At 39.9% G+C, this 23,504-nt stretch overlaps 1 protein-coding gene across 1 annotated transcript in view; it reads left to right on the top strand.

The window, feature by feature from the left end:
* Nucleotides 1-23,504, top strand: part of csf1a (colony stimulating factor 1a (macrophage)) — a gene marked incomplete at its 5' end in the record, with an annotated part of 67,097 nt that overhangs the window by 42,772 nt on the left and 821 nt on the right. Inside the window, one exon of the mRNA XM_062474021.1 lies at nt 21,844-22,014. Coding sequence (XP_062330005.1) covers nt 21,844-22,014 — 171 coding nt within the window. The remainder of the gene's footprint in view (nt 1-21,843; nt 22,015-23,504) is intronic.

Consider the following 23,504-nt stretch of genomic DNA (forward strand, 5'->3'; position numbering starts at 1 on the left):
GTTGAGCATATCATTGTGATGTATTGTGAAAAAACAAAAGGGTAAAAACAGTTCTAACCGCATGCATCTGTAGTAGGCTAAAAACAGTGATTTACCATTTTGGGTTTTTGTGTAGGCCCACTTTACCGTTGTTTTCACGGTAAAACAGTTGTAGTTTTTACAAAGCAATAATGCATAAGTTAGCAAACTTTCTTGTATTTACATTAACAGTACTTATCTGTTAATTCAACAGTTATTTCATGTTTTATGATTAACAGTTTTTTACTGTTGCTACTTTACTACCTTTCACTGTTAAAATTACGGATTTTCTTTACAGTGTGGTTATCCTCTCTACTGTTTTCCATTTCTATTTGTCCTATTCAAGTGCAAGTAATATTGATAGATTATTGATTTTGAAATATCCAGTGAAAACATATTGTTAAATTTGCTTTTGTCTGCATTATGTTAACCCCAATTTTCGCCATGTAAATATCAAAACATCTGTTTAAAATGTCATGGGAATTTTTCTTTTTCTTTCTGGAGACCAGAATGGGATTTATTCGCCATGAAAGTTTGCACAGACAAGGAATTTGCTTTGGCAGGAAGGTGCATACAATAAACATATAGGGACCTAAAATTTAAATATGTGGACTATCTATACTAAGGGTACATAAACTAGCAGTACTAAGTGGGATTAGAATAGAATTAAATATACAATAAAATAAAATATAAGTTGCCGTAAATAACAATATACAAATATAAAAATACAAAAATACAAATATTACAAAGAATACAAATGTACAAGATAGAATTTTGTAATGCAGTGCAAAAAGCGGTGTGTTTTAAGCAGGAAGTCATTAGAGTCAGTGTGGTCCCTTGGCCTTGTTGAAGAGGCCAACAGCGGAAGGGAAGAAACTGTTTTTGTGGCGTGCGGTATTGGTCCTGATGGACCGCAGCCTTCTGCCGGAGGGGAGTGACTGAAACAGGGAGTGTCCAGGGTGGGAGGAGTCGGCCACAATCTTCCTCGCTCTCCTCAGGGTCCTCGAGGTGTGCAGGTCCTCGAGGGTAGGCAGATTGCAGCCAATCACCTTCTCAGCAGTGCGGATGATACGCTGCAGTCTGCTCTTGTCCTTGGCAGTGGCAGCAGCGTACCAGACGGTGATGGAGGAGGTGAGGATGGACTCAATGATGGCTGAGTAGAAGTGCACCATCATTGTCTTTGGCAGGTTGAACTTCTTCAGCTTCCGAAGGAAGTACATCCTCTGTTGTGCTTTCTTGATGAGGGAGCTGATGTTCAGTTCCCACTTGAGGTCCTGGGAGAGGATAGTGCCCAGGAAGCGGAAGGACTCCACAGTGTTGACTGGGGAGTCACACAGGGTGATGGGGGTGAGTGGGGCTGTGTTCCTCCTGAAGTCCACAACCATCTCCACTGTCTTAAGAGCATTGAGCTCTAAGTTGTTCTGGCTGCACCAGGTCACCAGGTTGGCCGCTTCCCACCTATAATCAGACTCGTCTCCACCAGAGTTGAGCCCAATAAGGGTGGTGTCGTCCGCAAACTTCAGGAGTTTGACGGACGGATGACTGGAGGTGCAACTGTTGGTGTACAGGGAGAAGAGCAGAGGAGAAAGGACGCAGCCCTGAGGTGATCCGGTGCTGATGGACCGGGAGTCAGAGACTTGTGTTCCCAGCTTAACGCACTGCTTCCTGTCAGACAGGAAGTCTGTGATCCACCTGCAGGTGGAATCAGGCACGTTCAGCTGGGAGAGCTTGTCCTGAAGCAGGGCGGGGATGATGGTATTGAAGGCAGAGCTGAAGTCCACAAACAGGATCCTGGCATAGGATGCTGGGGAGTCCAGGTGCTGTAGGGTGAAGTGGAGGGCCATGTTAACTGCATCGTCCACAGACCTGTTGGCTCTGTAGGCAAACTGCAGGGGGTCCAGTAGAGGGTCAGTGATGGATTTAAGGTGTGCCAGCACCAGGCACTCGAAAGACTTCATTACCACAGAGGTCAGGGCGACAGGTCTGTAGTCATTATGTCCTGTTGGCCTTGGCTTTTTGGGCACAGGGATGATGGTGGAGGACTTGAGACAGGCTGGCACATGGCATGTCTCAAGGGAGGTGTTAAAGATGTAGGTAAACACCGGAGACAGCTGGTCAGCGCAGTGCTTGAGGGTGGCTGGAGAGACAGAGTCCGGCCCAGCTGCTTTGCGGGGATTCTGCCTTTCGTCATGGACAAGCATATAAACGACATTACAATGGGCAAGTTGAGTTAATTTTTAAAGAAAACAATAAATCTGGATGAGAATTCAGAGAGTGCTTGTGGAGAGCTCTTTGGTTGTTGTGTCTGAGTTCAGCATGAGATGCATGAATGAGACTAGGATGTGAATAGATTGAGATTATAAAGAGAGCTCTCTGATATCTCTGCCTGAGATCAAAAAGAGGCACACAACTTGAGAAAATCTGAGACTTATTTCAGAGCTTGATGAGATCTATTATGAAACCCAAAAGGAGACTAATTTGAGATTTTGTGAGGCTTTTTCTCAGGAGAAAAACATGAGAAACAGGAGAAATAAGCCATAATCTCGTTTTGGTTTCATACATACCTCATTCTTGTCTACGAGAAATGCATGAGACATTTTTGAGAGCTCTTTGCTAGTTTTATTTTCCTCTGGGTAAGAACACGTCATGAATCACACGTAGATTTCTCTTAGGAACTTTCTTAAGAACAAATTTAAGAAATAACTTAGGAAGATATTGGTGAATGAGGCCCAATGTACTTTGGGCTGTTCACACTGCCATCCAATTAACAGACCTGTGTCACATTTGAGAAAAAGAATCGGACTTGGGCCACATTCAGCTGCAGTGTGAACGTAGCCTTAGGCTTGGTTGCATCATGTTGCATACCATCTGATGGGCGGTCTATTGAGCCATCCTGTGTACATGTTTCGTCCAGACCTACCACTCAATGAAAATTGAGCCAGCAACTAAGCCCCAATATATACCGATCATCTCCTAGGTCAGGGGTCGGCAACCCGCGGCTCCGGAGCCGCATGCGGCTCTTTCATCCCTCTGATGCGGCTCCCTGTGGATTTTGAAAATAATTAATGAGTATTTAATTAAAATGTATTTTAGTTTGTTCGTTTTTAAAATGTAATTCTAAATTTGAAGATTATGGTGATCTTGTAACATCTAAATAAAACGTGTTAAAAAATGTTATGTCGCTGTTACGCTGTTACTATGCGTCACAACCGCCAATGTGCGACACCCGCCAGCGCGCGATTTCTTGAACTTTTCGAATCCCAGGTAGGACAACTATGGAGAATTCTAAGAAGAGAAAAGTGTCTGAAGAAAACATAACGTTCAATGGTACGTGGACAGATTCATTTGCTTTCACTGCTGACGAGACTGGTTTACCAGTATGCTTAATATGTAATGAGAAACTAGGAAACAACAAAAAGTCAAATGTCGCAAGACATTTCCAGAATAAACACGCAGCCTTTGCTAAAAAATATCCGGATGGAGATGAGAGAAAAAAAGCCGTTTCGGAACTGATGCGGAAGGTTGATCTGAGTAAAAATCACTTAAAGAAGTGGATGAAGTCTGCAAATTCAAGTACATATGCGAGTTTTGTAGCCGCTCAGGAAATAGTCAGGCGCACAGAGAGAGGATGGCATTTTTGGTTTGCTGACGGTGGATAATTTAAGTTCAGCGTTTTTTTTTCTCCATAAATACAAGAAGGACTCAAATAGACATTGAGTATTTTAATTGAAAGTAACCTTCAACGTCAACGTCTTTTTTTCGGAGCTCAAAATGTTTTGTTGCATGCAGAAATGTAATTTTGTTTTCTCTGCAGTCGTTCATTGATTTCATAAATGCAACACATTATAGTTTGTTTATACATAGCATAAAGGCAAAAAAAACGTTATATGCAGTGTTATTTCATTTTAAATGTCAAAAGGGTTTTGTGGCTCCCAGTGTTTTCTTTACTGTGGGAAACGGGTCCAAATGGCTCTTTGAGTGGTAAAGGTTGCCGACCCCTGTCCTAGGTACTCCTCTCATCCGACACTGGGCAGATAGTTACCTCTAGAGACCTCTCACTCTAGAGACCTCTACTTCTAGCACCTGTCAGCGACCTCAGGATGTACGCAAAGGCAGCACACACTGGAACATGAGCATATTTTATCTAGTGAAAATAACAAAGTGTCAGCAGAGCACCTGTTGTTCCCTGGCCGGCATCCAGGGTATCACAAAAGATATTTTGACTTTGACACTGGATTCTAATCGATTGCTACCAGATCAGACCATGTCTGATCTTGATTCAACCAGCGTTAAGTCAAGATCTTACAGAGACACTCTACCAATACCCTTCTCATACTTACAGGGCAGATTTATAGCTACCTCTGGACCTCTCCCTCTAGCGCCTGTCGGCAACACAGTTGAAATATAGCTACCGTATTTTTCGGAAATAAAACCGTGACTTGTACCCCGATTTTACAGTTTTTGTGATGAAGAAAGTGTTTTGTCCGTCTCTTCATAAACGGAGTGACTAAGTTCAGTTGAGTTCTGGATTTTAATAAATATTTATCAATCTGCAGATTGGGAGAGAAAACCAGTCTTCTGACCATAAATGACAACACAACACCAAGCTTAGGTCTCAACCAGGTCTCTATCCGCTCCGAAAGCCGGAGGACCATCTTTTATAGGGCACAAGAATGTAAACATAGATTGTGACAGTCAGGCAGTAATGACGTTTCAACAGTCTCAGAGAAAGAGATTCACTGCTCCCAACACATGACAACTCTCAGACTAGAGAGTTCATAGTTGGAGCTCTCCTTGTAGTCATGACAAGGAACGTTTAGCCAGTACTTTCTCCTGACCCCGAACATCTATTAACCCTGACACATAGACACAATATACTCTTATTAATAGCAAGCTTACATGAGAACGTACTAACTAGTATCCAGTTCTATTGATTAGTGAATAATGTAGGCACACAGGAAATCCCAATTTCTTCCACAACGGCTTATATTTCGAAGCGGCGTATAGCCCGGTTTTAGAACAAAAAAGTGGCTTCGTCCCAAGATCTCTACAGACGTGCAGCTAATTGAATGCTCGACACTGGAACGGGGGTTTATTGAAAGAGGAATTATTTACTGTGTCGTTTCAGGGCTTGGAAATACAGTGACTCTCTAAAGTAGGCAAATGGCTAGTAGAACATAACATTTCATAATAATTTCAGTAAATCAAACAGCTGCAAGACCCAGTGAAATGTTATACATAGAGCTAGCAAACCAACGTTAGCTAGCATCACTAACGACATTGGCTTCGGTAGGCTATCCTCAGGATTTGCAACCTAGCTAAATTTATACTATATCTAAACTAATTTTGTAGACATAACAATGGATTTTTCCACGCATGGACATACTATCCACAACCGAAGTGTGTTACGGCATGCTGTAAGATCGCCGATACTCGTGCATTGCTTGGTATCATTGTTGCTGTATCAAGTGCGGTATATATTCCAGGGCGGGTTATAATCCCATTTACAAACACAGAGCTCCCATTCTGGTGGGGTGCGGTTTATAGAAAATGTGTCTTGTTTTCTGAAAAATACGATAGTCACATTTACTTCTACCAGTGTGTTTGAAGTTGTGGGTCGAAGTGGAGTCCGTTTAAGTCTTAAACTAATATGTTTGAAGGAAGATGGATAAACTGAACAGTGTATTAACATTAACCAAACCAAATTATGCCAATACCAATGGAAATTACAGTTATTTGACTCTACAGGTTTAATCAGAGCAAGAATGGTCAAAGTAAAGTTAAAATGAAATAGATATTGTTGGGGCTTTTAACATTGCAAATTAATTGCATCAATTACATGGCAAACATGTTGCACAATGAAGGCTTTAAATCTTACCTACTCTACCATGATTATTGTAAGTCAGAGAGAGAAAGCAAGAGGTGAGGAAGAAGAAGGACTAGGACAAGCCAGAACTGAGGAGAAGCTCTCAGGAGATCCACAGAACAATGCTTCACAATTCCCTTTATACACAAGAACAACCCATCAGAACACATCTTGACCCTTATCAACATTTACATTACATTTACATTTATTCATTTAGCAGACGCTTTTATCCAAAGCGACTTCCAAGAGAGAGCTTTACAAAGTGCATAGGTCACTGATCATAACAACAAGATAGCCACAAAAACAGTGGCCAAAACATGAAGCACACATTATGAACAACCAAAGTAAGTGCCAAAGGGAAGAACCATAAGAGCATGTAGTTAAACAAGTTACAATTAAACAACATGAACCGCTATAAGTGCAAGTGTACCTGTGGAAAAAACAAGCAACAATAATAAAAACAATATATCACAGCGAGTACTGATATGGAAAAATTCTAGCGGCACTGTGTAGATTTGAATAGTCAAGAGATGGCGGTTACAATAAATTTATTTTGCTTGTACAAATCAAGATTTAACAAAGTACTTTGTGATCAGTCATAACGAAGGAGGTGCTAGCCACAGGTCGTTCGCCAGAGTGATGAAGAACAATCATAAAACCCTGCATTATATAAACTTTAGATCAAATGGTTTTTCTGAACTCTGTGATTGGTCAGCACTGTTCAGTGACAGTTTGAAACAATACATCTCTGGTGACAGTTTGACTTCATATCAAGTTCCCACGGTTCTTTAATGTGGCCTCTCTCCCCAAACCAGTAGATAGTAAAACCACAGGGGTTCACCAGTCAAATGGTCAACTGTCCTTTGTGTGGGCACTTCAAACAAGTATTTGATTAACCCCACCCATTGCAACAGGAAGGGTCCGAGCAGCAGATCACAATAACAATACAGTTGAATCCACATTGTCTCCAGACCAGCTGTCTCTTCCCCCCAGGTGTCATAAACTGCAAATGGCATCTCTACCAAATGGAGTTGACTCTTAATCAACTTTAGACTTCCGTTAAAACACATTCCTCATATATGAAACACACACATTATAACTGTATTCCAAAATTTCCACGACAATGCCACAATTTTTTTTTTTTTTACAATAGCATAAACCCAAACAATTAATCAAGAAAAATAAATTCAAACATTAACATAAGAAATGCTAGTCCCAAGACAAAACCCATTGTACCCCGTACACCACAAAGTCCAGGTTGTCGGAACGGATGCCATCTTCAGTTGGCTTGTAGACAAACTTCTTTCAGTCAGTGTAGTCGAGTCCAACCAATTTCAAACAACGATCAAATTGCTCAGGGAAACTTTCAACGACACTGCACTTCGCGTACAGCTCGGAAATTTCCTTGGTACTACGCAGAACGCGTATCCTCTGCTTCCGTCTCCAGACAAGGTGCACGCTTGCAATGGTTAGCGTGTATCCACGTTGCTCTCCTCTCCGATCTTAACCACCGGATTAGTCGTCAGGAGAATCTGGTATGGCCCCGTCCACCTTGGGTTTTACCAGGCGTTTCAGGTCCTTCACCACGATCCAGTCATCTCGTATCAAATCATGCAGCGGTCCAGTCATAGGAATAGCCTCCTTCACCTGCCTGTGAATCTCACACAAAATAGACTCCAAAAAGGTTGCACAGTGATAAACAAGCACATTCTCACAGAGGTCAGTTAAAGGTAACTGACTTCTTGTCGTCTGACTTAGTCTTCAAAGTTCTATTCTCTCATTCAACTGAAGTGATTAACACAATGTTGAATCCTATCAACACCAAAATAACTTCCTTAAACAAGTGGGACCCATTATCATTACATAACCTGAAAGAAAAATCCCATCGAAAATAATCTAAATTAACAAAAGCTTGATCACTGAGCCCCTGAGAAGTCTAAAGCTTCTTCCCATACAACAACCATCAAAACAGTATCACTTCTCCAAACATTGAACTCTACAAAATCCATCTATCAATACCCAAATAGTTGCTCTAACCTTAACTGTGAAGCTTATCGTGTTTAAATTCCTTTTCTCATAATACTTGTCCCACATATGAAAATGACTATGGATCCATTACAAATCCTCTTGTATGCTAAAATAATGCATTCTTGATATCACACAAACTGTAGAGGCATGATCTTTCCATGTGTTAACTTAGCAAAATCTCAAGATAAATGTTTTATGCAGACCATACAACCTCCATTTTTTTTATTCTCATATCCTTCCTTTTTCCAAAACGCATTTTCTTGTGGATTAGTCCAAGTTCGAATCTCCATTCCACCATTCCTTTCTCCATCTGTCCGCTGTATTCTGTAATTCTTATCAAATATACTCAAACAAAACAAAATTCTCACTCTGGGTTAAATACAGTCCAATATTTTCAACTCAGCAATATCATATCAAACCCACACAATCCTATCACAAATCCAAACTACTGAAGCTAAAGACATAAAACCATAAAACCCCCATAGTCACTCTCTGTTTGGATCAGTCAGTCATCAGTCAGTCATAAATTCCTAAACGTCACCTCTTCCTCTCTAAGAAGCCTGCGCTTCCCTTAAAGAATCTGTAACAAATGTTGTATCAAGGTCACACAACAATTTTCCTCAAAAGAGTCCTGTAAGCCCAAATTGATCAAGTTAGGCTCATCCGGACATAGCAACATCATCTCATCACTTCCTGTAAACATACGTATCAAAAACATATTCTAGTTAGTTCATCAATGCATTCAGGCAATCTAGAAACTGCTCCAGCTAGTATCAGCACTAGCATTTTCCCTGTGGAATAATCATAATTGTTAGAGTGAATTCCACATTTGCATACAGCAAGTTTCCCAGATCAAACTAAGAAACTTCATGTTTCCATACCTTTCCCAAAATCATATGTAACACCAATGATGTATTTAACTATCAGTAAATATTTTAACTCTTTTCCCTTTTATGAATTAACAAGCTTACACTGAAGCAACCAACTTTTGAACCAATTTGTATAAAATAAAACTATTTTAGAAAACAACCAAATTACGAATAACCTCAACTTTTAGTCTCTTATTATCTTTTCTTCAAAAACCTTTAGGAACAGTTCAAATGAATACCTTTATATTTCAGATTCCCTTTTAATTTTTTGTATTTAAATTCACCAAATCAAATCTCTCTTTTCCAAGACATGTAGAAAACCAGCATCACTACCCTAAACCAGAATTTAATCTGTATGATTCCAAAATAAAACATAGACCATAAAATATTCTTAATGTACCCATTAACCAAACTTATACCCCATCTATATTTCTATATAGGTTAGATAGGTAGAACTTCATAACTTGCTTTGGCTGCAGTCCAGAACAAGCTACTTAGCACAAACCATCACACCACAATTTATCAGACTTAATGAGTCTTCCCAAATTATTTCAAAACCAAAGTTATAATAACCCTCTTTATGAACCAATAGCATAATAAAACAACCTCATCACAGCCTAACTGTTTATCCCAAAACATTGTACCATGCCCTTAAGACAAAAGAAAATATAAACTCTCCCTTTTTCTTTTTAAACCTTTAAATTCACAATTTAACATAAACCCGTAAAACAAAACCTTATTCTTTAACTCCTCAAAAGTTTTATCAAAGCATGTAATGTATACACCTTTGAATATTCCTATATTTACCAGCTATCTCAATTACTCTTTGTTAGTGAATCAACTCAAATAAACTATCGCGCATTTCAAAACTCGAATCAAACAAACAGCGCCCTCTGGAACAAAGCAAAAACTCTCAACCTTTTTTCATTTCTTTTAAACAACACAGATGGTTGGCGTTTACCATCTATTCACTTAATTTTGCTAAAGTATAACTTTTCCAATCCAATTAGAACTAATTTATGAACCAGGGTCTAATTTCTGCATTTTTATGGATACCATCACACACAAAACTCACATAATTATGCAGAATTATACCCTCTGGGATCACCCTAGTAAAACTCATCGTAACGGGACTCTTTTCGCCCCACCTTTCCTCTGAATTTCTGAAACTCATTTAAAATGTCCTCAAACAAACAAAACCTTGTTAGCAAATGTCTCAAAATACTCATCACCCAACATATTTCAAAAATAACCAAATTAATATGTAAATTCGCTTCAAATGTATCTATTTCTTTAAATTTTCGTCTTTGTCAATTTCTCAATTTCCATCTGCGCATGCGTCATGCGGTTACTCATCCTGGATCTCAAATATCAAGCTGCAATTCCTTTACTAGCCTGTACCCGCCTGTCGGTCTGTTAGTTTGTTAGCCAATGTCGTTGCCATAGTTGCAAATTCAACTTCCTGGACTCTCCTTTGTCTCAGGACAGAACAAAATGCACTTCCTCCACGTTTTCACCATTAACCATTAGCCAACAAAGTCACGGCCTAGATTTTCTTCCTCTCAGATCCCAGCTATCCTAGCAATTTGTAAAAGACTTGGTTCAACAGACAGCGGACTGGCAAATTCGCTAGAATCATGTCAGCCTTCGGATTTCTTTCTAGGGACAAGTCTACCCTCTTACAACATGTAAAACAATTACCCATGGTTATATTTACAACAGAACCTCAATATTTACAATTCTATCAACTATTAGTACTATTTTAACTTCAACATAAAAATTAGGCCTTAACAATCGCGCTTCAGTCTCGACCTGGTTCCCCATGTATACACTTCAGTCCCTCGGACTGGCTCATTCTTTCTAATCACTTCTTCATAAACATTTACATATTTCTTTAAACAACAGTAACATCTGTGAACTCCCACAAAATTAAAAATTAAAACCATCGAACATTTCCAGACATAAACAAAAATATTCCTTAAACAACATAATCATTTCCGTTTGAACACATAACTTTCTATAAAAGTTTCAATAACCCCGGGATTGTAATTCTTAAAATGAATACCGCTTTTGTTGCCAAAACTGGCCTTTTACCAATTATCCTACCCAAAAACTAAATTTCCAGCGCGTTATTCAATAACGAATCAAGCTCATAATATAGAAAATCGGTCTGTACATAATTTCCAAATCAAGAGTATGGCAACTCACAATATTTTCTTAAGTTCGACAAAGAAACAGAAACACACATCTGTTTTCCCAACCAATATACTTCACAATTCAACGTCAAATTCTCTATAAAATGAGTGTTTTTTTGTTTTTTTTTGCACTCATGTTTGGGCCACTGCACGCAGAATGAGCTTCACTGAAAGAATCAACTTCCGCTAGGCTCAAGCGCATGCGCCTCTTTTCAAGTGGAGAATTCAGTCAAAGAATTAACATTAGCATTTTCAAAACAGAATGTCTCCGTCTTCAAAAACAAATGCCTTCTGGCGGTAATCAGACCGATGTAAAGTCTAACATCAAAACATATAACGGTTAACACAGAGTTGTAAAACAATCGTCTCTCCTCTACCAACAGTGTCAACCGATAAACATTGTACGCCACCATTTCGGAACTCAACTTCCGGTCACGAACCCCTCTGATTTTGCGAGAGTTCGCTCACAATTTCCAGAAAACTTTCAAGTGATGACACATCTCCGGACATTCACATACATTTTGCTCAAATTCCCACAATTAAAGCACGCATTTTGGATTGACCTAGCAATTCGTGTTGGCCTACATGTTTTTCAACAGCATGTCAACACGCTCTGCATCAGCTTCGACCATAGCCCACAACACCACTTATTCCAAACACAACAGGGACTCAAACCCTTTGTTCCGGAGAGGACTTTAACCTTTCCTTCTTTGAAACACAATGGCAATTGCAAGTCAAGGCACAAGCTTCAATCTTTGCGGGAATCCAAAGCAAATCTATAAACAAATTCCAGGATCCTGCTTTCTTGACTTTTCCTAGATATAACCGGCTGTCAGAAGACATCGGAGTCATAGAGAAATGGCAAATGTCTGACCTCATGTTCATATTATGTTCTCGCATTCCCGCAAAACCTCATGCGCCTGCGCATCCTGCCGCAACACCCCTGGCTGCGGATGAGGCGAAATTTGTTTGCAGAACAGCCAGAAAACCTCAATCGTGAATCTGTGGGGAAATAGATGAAAAATTCCCCACACTATTCTGTCCTAATATTTCTTTATCTCTCTACCTATCTCCATCCAATCAGAAAAAGCTCTCCAATCAGGCTAAGATCTATTCTTTTCTCCACCTAAAAGAATCGTGTATCTATTTCTCTCCACGAACCTATTTCGCAATACAATAAGGTCCTTAAAACAAAACGACTCCACAATCGAAAATCCACATTTATCAATCCATATTTGCATTTGCAATAAACTATCGTTACCATACTTTTGTTTCATGTAATCGATGTTTGGACAGGTCAATTCTGCCTCCAGACCATTCATTTTTTAGAATTACAATCAATAAACGACAACCAACAACGGAAAATAAAGACACAATTACCCCTTTTCTTTTCTAAAAACAATTAAATTCCGACTTCACAACTTTCAATGAAAATAACTGCACAATCATAAATTACAAATATTCAAACCGGAAAATAATTAAAGTTTTGAAAAATAATTAAAATTTTGATTTTTGTAATTTGTATATAGGTTGAATAATAGACACCATTAGTTACTCATACTTCTTTTAACCTAAAAAAAAACATAACTTGCAATTAAAACAAAAAATGAACACGCGTGTTGCAAACTTAAAACCTCTACTTTGAAATTTCACAGGCTCATACTTCCAAAATTTTTTTTTTTCTTAAACACTCAGCTGACTAGTATACTTTTCTCTCGGGACTTAGAATCACGTTTAGGCCGTAAATAAATAATAACTGTTATGACCACCAAAGCCAATACAATTTCTCAAACTATCACTAACCCAACATATTCTAATCCTAGGGTCTCAAAAGACACATAACACTATATAACATGTGAATTTATCACCCTTTTGTGCGCTCGTCAGCACACTTTCCCTGCATGCTTTTTTACGACTTTCACGTAAAGGATAAGTTCTCCGGCCTTACCCAATTAATTTGTACGACTTGCACGTACAGGACAAAAGCTCTCCTCCGGTCTCTGCCCTATTAATTTCGTACGACTTGCACGTACAGGACAAAGCTCTCCTCCGGTCTCTGCCCTATTACTAACTAAACCGAATTATTGACCATAGTCTAAACAACACACATTTAGACAACTCAAATTACACAGTGGCCAAAAAGGATTTCTCACCGGTTCTTTCAGGATCCCGCGAAACGTCCAACGGGCGCCCCCCCTGGCCCTGCTGTCTCACGCATGGCGGAAGGAAAGGCGGCTTTTGCCGGAAGATCAATTCGCCGAGGGGAGCCGCCTGCTGAATGCCGTAGACCAATGAGGATCCCCGTACTCGGCCACCAAGTGATATGGAAAAATTCTAGCGGCACTGTGTAGATTTGAATAGTCAAGAGATGGCGGTTACAATAAATTTATTTTGCTTGTACAAATCAAGATTTAACAAAGTACTTTGTGATCAGTCATAACGAAGGAGGTGCTAGCCACAGGTCGTTCGCCAGAGTGATGAAGAACAATCATAAAACCCTGCCTTATATAAACTTTAGATCAAATGGTTTTTCTGAACTCTGTGATTGGTCAGCACTGTTCAGTGACAGTTTGAAACAATACATCTCTGGTGACAGTTTGACTTCATATCAAGTTCCCACGGTTCTTTAATGTGGCCTCTCTCCCCAAACCAGTAGATAGTAAAACCACAGGGGTTCACCAGTCAAATGGTCAACTGTCCTTTGTGTGGGCACTTCAAACAAGTATTTGATTAACCCCACCCATTGCAACAGGAAGGGTCCGAGCAGCAGATCACAATAACAATACAGTTGAATCCACATTGTCTCCAGACCAGCTGTCTCTTCCCCCCAGGTTTCATAAACTGCAAATGGCATCTCTACCAAATGGAGTTGACTCTTAATCAACTTTAGACTTCCGTTAAAACACATTCCTCATATATGAAACACACACATTATAACTGTATTCCAAAATTTCCACGACAGTACAACATTTTTTAAATCAGTTACCACTAACCACAAGAGCAACAAGTCTCTAAGCAAGAGTCATTGTGATCCTTGAGGAAACTAACATCGGGTCAAGCGAACCATTCCTAAGTACCGTTGTACTCCCGGAACAAGTGCGTCTTGAGCCTTTTCTTGAAGGTGGAGAGACAGTCAGTGTCTCTGATGGAGGTGGGGAGTTGATTCCACCACTGGGGGGCCAGACACGAGAAGAGCTTGTGTTGGGACCGGGCGGTCTTGAGCGGTGGGACCACCAGGCGGTTGTCTGAAGAAGACCGTAGGTGACGGGTGGGGGTGTAAGGCTTCAGGAGAGACTTGATGTAGACGGGTGCAGTCCCGTTCACTGCTCGGAAGGTCAGTACCAGGGTCTTGAATCTGATACGGGCCATGATAGGTAGCCAGTGGAGAGAGATGAGGAGCGGGGTAACATGGGAGCGTCTGGGTAGATTGTAGACCAGGCGGGCCGCTGCGTTCTGAATCCTCTGAAGAGGGCGGGTTGCACATGCTGGGAGACCAGCGAGCAGCGAGTTGCAATAGTCAACATATGCCAGCATATGACTAGCAATGCAACAGTAAGTTACACAATGAGGTGTGAGACCCATCAAGCCGAGACTCCGTCCAGCAACTCCAGATGTTAGCATATGAGAGGTGGGGGCAGGGTGACACCCAGCCTTACACTTGCCAAATTAATTAATAACAGAAGCTTGGCGAGATCCTTTTGAATGCCTATCCAGTGTCACTGGACTCGTGGTATCAATGGCCTCAATGACTGATTATTTGTTGTTGGTTTTTATCATCTGAATAAAGGGGGAGTGTCTTGATGCAGGTAAGACGGTTCATTGGTTAGTTCCTTAGCTTGAGTGTTGTACAAGCTGATTCACAGATGAGTGTTAAATGTAATGTAACTTTAGGATTGTGGCCTTAAAATGTTCATACCTTGCATATACTTCATAATGTATCTACACAAAATTGATAAATCATGAATGTTTGTCGATTACAATAAGTTGGGAACCAAGGTTGACTGACTTATAGTGATGTGGAAGGAAGTCACATTAAAACATCAATTAAATCAACACAGAAAATAAATAAGAATAGCACACATGAGCACTCATCAATTCCTATCATCTTTGTAGTGTCCATGAACAGTCTAGTCCTTGAGAGATGTTTGTAGATCCATTAAAGGTCAGTTTTGGATAAATCCTTTTGTCCAGAGTTTCTCTACAGTAAGGAGAGCCTGAGGAAGATTTGCCATTTGGCTGCCCCTTCTCCCATCCCTGGGGAGAGGGAGGAGAGGGTCTTGTATCAACCCTTTAAAGCTCCTCCAGAGAGATGAGGCGTTCACTTGCTATGGCTTAGTGGTTAAAGGGGCGATTGATTGCAAAACCAATTTTACCTTGTCATAGTTGAAAAATGACAGTTTGGTGTATAAAATAGACATACGGTGAACCTCAAAGTCCATTGAAACCTCTTTCCTATCAAAATTTCACTTCTCACTATTTTGAAACTGCAACTTGCAAACGCTAGCTTTTGAAACAGTGCAACTTGTGACGTCACAAGTTGCAGCATCAAGTTTGTCACGCCCCAAAATGTACATAAATGGAGGTCGCGTAGATCTCCGACACTTTTTTTGCACGCTGCACTGTACTTCCACAAATAAGAAAGTTAATACGTTTTCAAGATATTGAAAATGGAGCGCCGTATATACAGTGTTCCAGGCTGTACCGGGAATCCTGAAACTTTTCACCATCTTCCCAAAGAACAAGACATGGCTGATGTTTATCTATGGGAATATCCCTATTTATTAACGCTGATTTGCAAGGAATGCAAGAACAGTTAGATAGCAAAAACACCTAGACCGTAGGCATGTAAACTAGTTTAGCTCGCTAACGCAAGAGCATAGCATTCAAATAAATAACCTTTGTTGTCATGTAAATCTACAATTCAAGATACATGTTTGTCCAGAAATTTTTTTCAGCAAGATAGCTAGAACTAACTAAAGCTGAGTTGAATCACGATAGTTTGTTTGCTAAGCTGTAGTGCTAACGTTACCCACCTAAGGCGATCTTTCGTTTGCTTCGACAACAGAAGTGGAAACAACTAACGTAATCATTTCAAATGATATCTAGTCAATCTGTTGAAAACAGTGTTGTGTAGACACAATAGATTTATTTGTTCGTTTTTATTTCACGTCTCCACCTTCGTTGTTTCAGTGAGTGCTGTTGGCCGTGTTGTGTCTTTGCTCCGCAGCTTCACTCGTTGTAAACCAACCAGTCAGCGCGCAGCTCATCTATATATTCATGAGCATACCATAAAAGGAAAAAACCTAGCGTTTTTTCCCGGGAAAATTTCAATGGATGTATCAGGGGGCATAGAACAGCACCCGGGCCATTTTCAGCCCAACCAATGTTACATACCCTATTCGGAGACCTTAACCCTCGTGCTGCCTTCGGGTCACATGACCCAAAGGTTCATAACGAACCATCATTGTGTTTACCCAATTTTACCCAATACAAAAACAAATAAAAATACTTTTCTTTTAACCTTCGCAATGTGGGGGGTCTGAGACAGCCCGACGGTTAAAAGAAAATGCTTCACTTTGTTTTTGTATGCGGTAAAGTTGTCGCAATACGACGGTGGGTCACAATGACTGATGGGTTAGAACGACCCGAGGAGAACACAAGGGTTAAGGAACAGAGTGAAATACCCCAAGAACCCAGTCAATCACCCCTTTAAGAACGGTCATTTCCAAATCTAAAGGTTGTTAGTTTGAATTATGGCCCTGACCAAACTAGTGATAAAGATTCTTCCATGATGAATGCTGGCTTTGTTACTTTTCAATATTTTTTTTCTCCTCCAAAAGCCTTAACTCCTTCACCCATACATAACTTTTTTTTCAAATTCTGTACACTAAAACAAGAGTTTTATTGTATAAACTTTCCAGAGCCCCGTAGCCAACTCTTGGTGGCATTACAGGCAACGCTCTTTTGAGACCACTAGTAAATGGATGCCACTTCTGCCCCATAACTCCAAGGTCTCTGAAAGTTGGTATACATGCCTTATTTCCCATGGGGAACAAAAAAGCCTAGAGACCACATAGATCCGCATCATAGATTTTCCTGTACATTTTGGAAAACCTACAAAAATATTCTCCTTATAAAACATGGGTCCAATTGACTTGAATGATGATCCAAAATTTGTACGATACATGTCTTCCTGTAAGGTGATCAGGAATAAGGAATGAAATACAAAATACCTGAATGGTACGCATTTCCACGTGGTGTAAATTTCCATGTGTTCATAAATTGCATTACATTTTGACCAATGGTTTTGAAACATTACTAGGCTTGAAGATGACTTGACCTTATATTAATCAGGAATGTTTCACCTTGATATGTCGAACATTACTGAATTGGAGCTGTGTGAACTCATGAGTTAATAAATGTAATACCAGGAGACAGAAAGAAATTATACAAAAACAACTTCAGCAAACACATCCAATCCCATATCCTCCACCCTTTGAAATGTGTAACCATGTTGTCCAATTTTGCTCATTAAAACTACAGGCCACAAATAACTCCCACGCGCAAGGCGGTTTTCCATACTTACAGCGTGAATAGCCAGTCACATTACCTCCTAGTCTTTAGACAGGGATGTAGTTACTGACACATAATGATCACTTCTGGTAAACTTGTTATATCAGCCAGTTTTCCAGAAATACATTTCAAGCGTATTCATGTTTTTGGGAGCATATTTTCAGTTTGCAGATGGTACTGTTTGACTCGCGATTCCAGCTAAGACACTGCCAGTGACAATGTTGTTAAAATCAGCTTGTTTCAAAGGGGGTTCTTTATTAATGAAATGTAATATAAGTAAATGCTTAAAATTATCACTTGAAGGAAAAAGCTTGAGGGGAGGTTTAAGTCATAATATAGGTTAGGACCATATTTACACAGTGTTACCCAATTTCTTCATTTTGATGCAACAGTTTCTACTATGTAAGGCTGCCAGAAAGCCTATCACCATAGGCCTAAGGCAAATGAGAAGATAACCCTGTTTTATTCTACACTTCACTCTTAGTATTTTGAAGTGTAAATGAGCAGCAACAAATGTATGCTTTTGAATCTATGCAATCTTCATAAATGTATGCATACCTATTTAAACTAGAGAGGGTACAATTTCTGGGAAAATGTTGGGGTGTGCTTCTATGCTGTCTGTTTAGTTCTGCCTGGATTAGGGACTGGGAATACTTCTGTTTAAAATCAAGCCTTGGCTGTTTTGATGGAGTGGCTCCGACTGCTTGATCAGCGCACTGGGTTCTTTCGCGATTAGCTTTATAGAAGCGTGTTTTTTTTTACTAGGTGCTTGTGAAGATTAGAATTACTATTCTTCGCAGTGGATAAAGTTCTCACACCTGCACATAAACTACAACTAACCAGTATATTTTTTATCCTTGATCTGGACAAGGGAAAAATAATGTCCATATTTCCATGACAAAAATCTTGCATGGTCCGAACTGTTGGCCATTGTGTGGACTAGTCTAAAATACGGATGATTCATTCATACATTGCGTCGCCATAAACTCGTTTAAGTAAAAAAAAAAAAAGGAAATTGGGGAAATAGGCTTGGAAAAAAAGTAACGATCCCATTTAAATTTCAGTAATTGTAACTGCCTTATTTAATTGAAAAAAGTAATTAGTTACATTACTAGTTACCGCCAAAAGTAGTGGAGTTACAGTATTCCCAACACTGGTCCCGACTCAAAAGTGGGTCGTGAGCTGGTGTGGAGAGGGTCATGTGGACATGTGCTTAAAAACGACCGGACGAGTTGTGTAGCAAATCGGAAATCCAATACCACCTACATCCACCGGGGCCGTTGCCTCAAGCCGAGGGGTGGGGGTCTGCTTGTACCCCATTCTTCCACTGCAATGCCTTAGCTCACACACTCGCGACTAGTTGTCGCAAAGTATGACGTGTACAGCTAGTTGCAAGCGTGTACGAGTCTCGGAGCTAGGAAAAAGGCGAGCCACTGTTCTGCGCAACACCGGACGAGCCGGAACTGGAAAGATGGCGCGGTCCGTTTCGCGCTCTCGCTTGCCTCACTGCGCCACTGAGCACTTTTCATAGAAATGAATGGGGACGCCATCTTGGAAGAAAAAAGAAGCTGTGTCTACTAAATATAAGTCTATGGTCGGCATAAAAGCTCACAATGCGATTGCCCGGATCAAAAAAGTGTGCACCAGATACAATGTGGGATGAAATCGTGATGCATCGTTTCAAAAAATGTTGCCGATGTATTTATATAGAATCGCGTGTCGGCAAACACTTTTAGTATTTAGAAATGATTTGTGACCAATAATTTTATATTTAGATAGATTCCTCCTCTCTAACTGTTTCTTAAGCGTGCTCACATCTCCACAGCTGTCAGTGGCCGATTCTCGTCAAGTCTCTCGGCCAAGTTTTGCGCGAGTTGGAGGCGTGTTCGGGCGAGTGTTATCATGGCGGAGGAAGAGTTACACGTTCCTACGAATTGCAATAAATCCAAGGTTTGGCAACACTTCAGATTTTCCAAGAAAGATGGTAAATTTGACAAGACCCATGCAATTGGCAAGATATGTCATGCTGCTATAAAGTACACAGGCAGCACGGCTAATTTAGGTAGTCACCTGAAGAGGCTACATGGTATTTGTGTGGAGACGTCTGCTTCCCCCTCGGATTCAGCTATGGCTACAGTCAGTGGCTAGCTCCACCGGTACCCCTAGCAAGAATAGGAAGGAATTCTCTGAGAAACAAATCCCTGTTGTGTACGACAAAGACGAGAGATAGCTGAGTCATTGAGAAAAACCTTAAAGTAGGACTTATGAGTTCAATTTAGTGTGTGAGGTGTTATGACAGTGTTTACAGCAGCTTGTGACTGTCAGTAATAGTTTACCCTTTTTTACATTCAGAGAACACATACAACAGGAAAAAAAGACTGGTTTAAGGCAAGGTCCAGGCCTGATTTGATTTTATCTTTTGTCGGAGACTTTGTTTAATATGTGAAGTAAAACGTTCACTTTTTTAGTTAATTTATGATTTGCTGTCTGACAAAGTAGTAAATCATTATGTACCATATTTAATTGCATAGCATCATATTCTTTCGCATCGCATCTTGTTGAATCGCATTGTGTCGAATCACACTACATCGCAATAGGGGTGAATCGTATCGCATTAGTAGTTGCTTTTATGTATCTTTAATGTATTGGATCGTTGGCAGTACATCGAGATGTTTATCGCATCTTCCTCAGTGATGGAGATGCACATCCCTACTCCACACCATGCCAATAAATATAGTCTTCTTCCACAGGTCCAGAAGGGGCCTGGACAGTGGCAGACTGGCTGTTTGAAGGGCAGGGGCAGAAACATTACTGCACAACATGGGGCCCCACCAGTGTAACAATGGGAATGGGACGAAACCCCTAGTGCCGTCAAAGCCTCACTTTGGGAAAGCATGCCCTAGTGGGCACATTGTAGGGGAGACTGTAGGGAACAGTATCTAATTTTATCTTCTGGAAAGGGCACAATTTGGGATATTGTCATGTAGGGGCAGCAGAAAGAGCACTTCAAAACAGCACCCTTTCCATTGGAATGAAGGACATGGGAACAGCCAAGTTTGGACAATTATAAGGGCACCTTATAGGGCACTGCATCAGATTTTCTCCACTAGAAGGGCACTCATTTAGACATTTTATATATATTTTTGTATAGAGGGCAAACCATCATTTATTGCATTAAGGGGACATCCTGTGCACTCAAACATATTTCCCAATGTGAATGACAGCCAATAGGGCTCTTGATCTCATTTTTGCCACTCTAGAGGGCATTTTAGCAATGTTTTTTCAACCATGGGGGCACCATGCAGTCACCCCCTGTCTTCCAGTGGGCCTGGATACACACATGTAGACAACAGTCTATTGCACCTACAACATGGGGAAGCCTGAAGGAGAGGATTAAGTAATACCGAGGCTTGTCAACCTGTAGGCAACTTTAAACAATGACTGTCACATACCTGCAATTGAATAGAAAGTATCCTTGATTATTTGTGTTTCAAGATGACCTGGAAAACTCAGAGCCCACCCAATGCTTCTGCAAGTGTAGCCTACATGAGTACATTATTTAAAAAAAAATTGTATTGTTTATCGACCGGCACCGGCACTTGCCGGTCACCAGCCCAGCCCACTGGGAATCTTCCTGTTTCTCCCGATCAGCCACTCCATGCTTACCATTTTGGGAAAATATTGAACCCTTCTCTTACTCCAAGTAACATGAAGGTTAACATGAAGGTTAAGGCCTTCTCTGAACTATTTAGGTTTGGGGGTTGAAAGGATGCAGACTTCTGACCCTCTGACCAAAGGAATGTAGCCTTTATGTACCCTAACTAATGGGAACTAGACTAGAACCAAACTCCTTGTGATGTCACGCATATCTATTCTCTGTCCTCGTAAATATGTTTGTGTATGACTGCTATTTGGTTAGAGAACCAACATCACACCTTCTCTCCATGCATGAACATTCCAATTCGATAAAAAAAATCATCTTCCTATTGCATCCTATAAGCCAAGTGATAATTACTGACACCATCAATGACGCATGTGATCCACACTTTTATGTATAATTGTATTGTATTTATATTGCATTCATTGTAGAGGTTACAGCCTTTTAGAAATACAATTAAACAAGTATGCATTTTGGTTCTATTGATCTCAATTACGATAATATAGTTTAGATGTTAATGGTCTTACATATGGTTGGTGAATGTGTATATTCTTCTTTACAAATTTTATGTTTATAGTCTTTCTGATAATGTTATAGAAGCTATGGAAGTAGTATTTGCATGTATCTCTGTTCCAGAGTAAAGTCTGTTACATCAAAGCAGTCTTTCCACAAATCCTGGAGCTTCTAAATACCCAGTTCCAGTATGGCAAGAGGTCAGACAATAGACGCTATGTCAGCGTCCTAAAGAAGATCATCTTTGACCTCTATTCTCAACGATGTATACCGGAGATCAATGAGGAGTTTGAGGTGAGTACAGTTGCTGTCCAACGTGAGACATGAACATTGGTCATAAACTAATTTGATAAACAATAATAGTTACTAGTTACATTCTTTTTGTTTCTCTGTATTTGCTTGTAAATGCCTACTGAAAGTTGCTAACAGGCTAAGTAAGGGCTATGTGCCGCCTCAGTAAATATGAATTTGCAACAGCTAGAAGATAACAGGATTTATTCTAATATAGAATTGAGTACTTTATTTATCTCTGGGGGGAATGTTTTATGTCATTAAAATCATCTCATTGAATACAATAAAAAAATGTGAAATGTAAGGCATGAAGAAGCATTTCAAAGTGTCCAAGAAAGATGCAAAAAATTACAGTGGTAAAGTTGGTTTAAAGTTTGATATTCAACAGATATTTGGATAGCCAGTGCTGTCTCGTCTTATCTTGTCAACTTTACTATGCATCAGCCTTTACAACCAGCCATCTAGCCAATGCAAATATTTAGGGACCATCAGTAAAGATGTAGGCTTATGTCTCGGATGATTATCATTTGTTGTGGGTTCATACACCATTTTCCACTCTTTTCAATGCACTTTTTAATTAACTTTTTTATTGTAGGCATACAGAGTATGTTACATTCTTTCAGCAGTCAGTTATAGGCTACTCAAGAAGGGGGGCACATTTTATTTTACTTATATTAAATATGTATTTATTTTATATACTTACAATAAATACATATAAATATATATATATAAGTATATATATATATGGGTGAACTAATGAATGAACAGAAGAAATATGTGCTTTGTTGGTATAATGTCTGCTGGAATGGAATGAAACATTTAACAAAGGAATTTTTCTTTGAAAAGAAAGACAAAGGGTAAAAAGCACATTTAGGCTATTAATTAATGCAATGGAAAAAATATTTGCATAGAAAAAAAACGGTATTCGAGCTTTGGCCAAGTGTTTCATTGTGTTCAGTTTCAGCCAATCATTTTCACATGCACAATGGTGCAAATATAAAGTGGTTAACAGTAGTCCTTGGCATGCCTAGGTAGTGCAAAACATGTCCACGGTTTGCAACCCAATGGTGTCCATAAAACATCTATTAGTATCGCTAAAATACCACCCTTAGGGCAGATTTGGGTTTAGTGTCCTGCCAGTCAGGGGATGCATACAGCCTGAATACATCCTCATGAATCCTTCTGTTTATTCGTATTAGCTCACCCATATATTCCTCTGCTGGTCTCCTTTAAACCCTTTTAATTGCCCAAGAGTCTAAGCAATTTAAGATGGAATTTAAGCTGGTGCTTAAATTAGATTGAGTTGGTAAAGGTCAGAAATCAGGTTAGTAATTTAATGATGGCCCCTGTTCAGAAGTTGGTCTCTCTTAGATAAGTTGTAATGGGCCTTGCACAGCCTTAATACTCTGGTGCGTAAGCGGCCCCATTATTGTCCATTCTTCCGTTAATTTCTTAAAGAAGATAGGCAGCAGCAACGAAAGAAAGTAACTCAT

Source organism: Osmerus eperlanus, chromosome 1 (assembly GCF_963692335.1).
Source record: "Osmerus eperlanus chromosome 1, fOsmEpe2.1, whole genome shotgun sequence".
In the NCBI taxonomy this organism is placed as follows: domain Eukaryota; kingdom Metazoa; phylum Chordata; class Actinopteri; order Osmeriformes; family Osmeridae; genus Osmerus; species Osmerus eperlanus.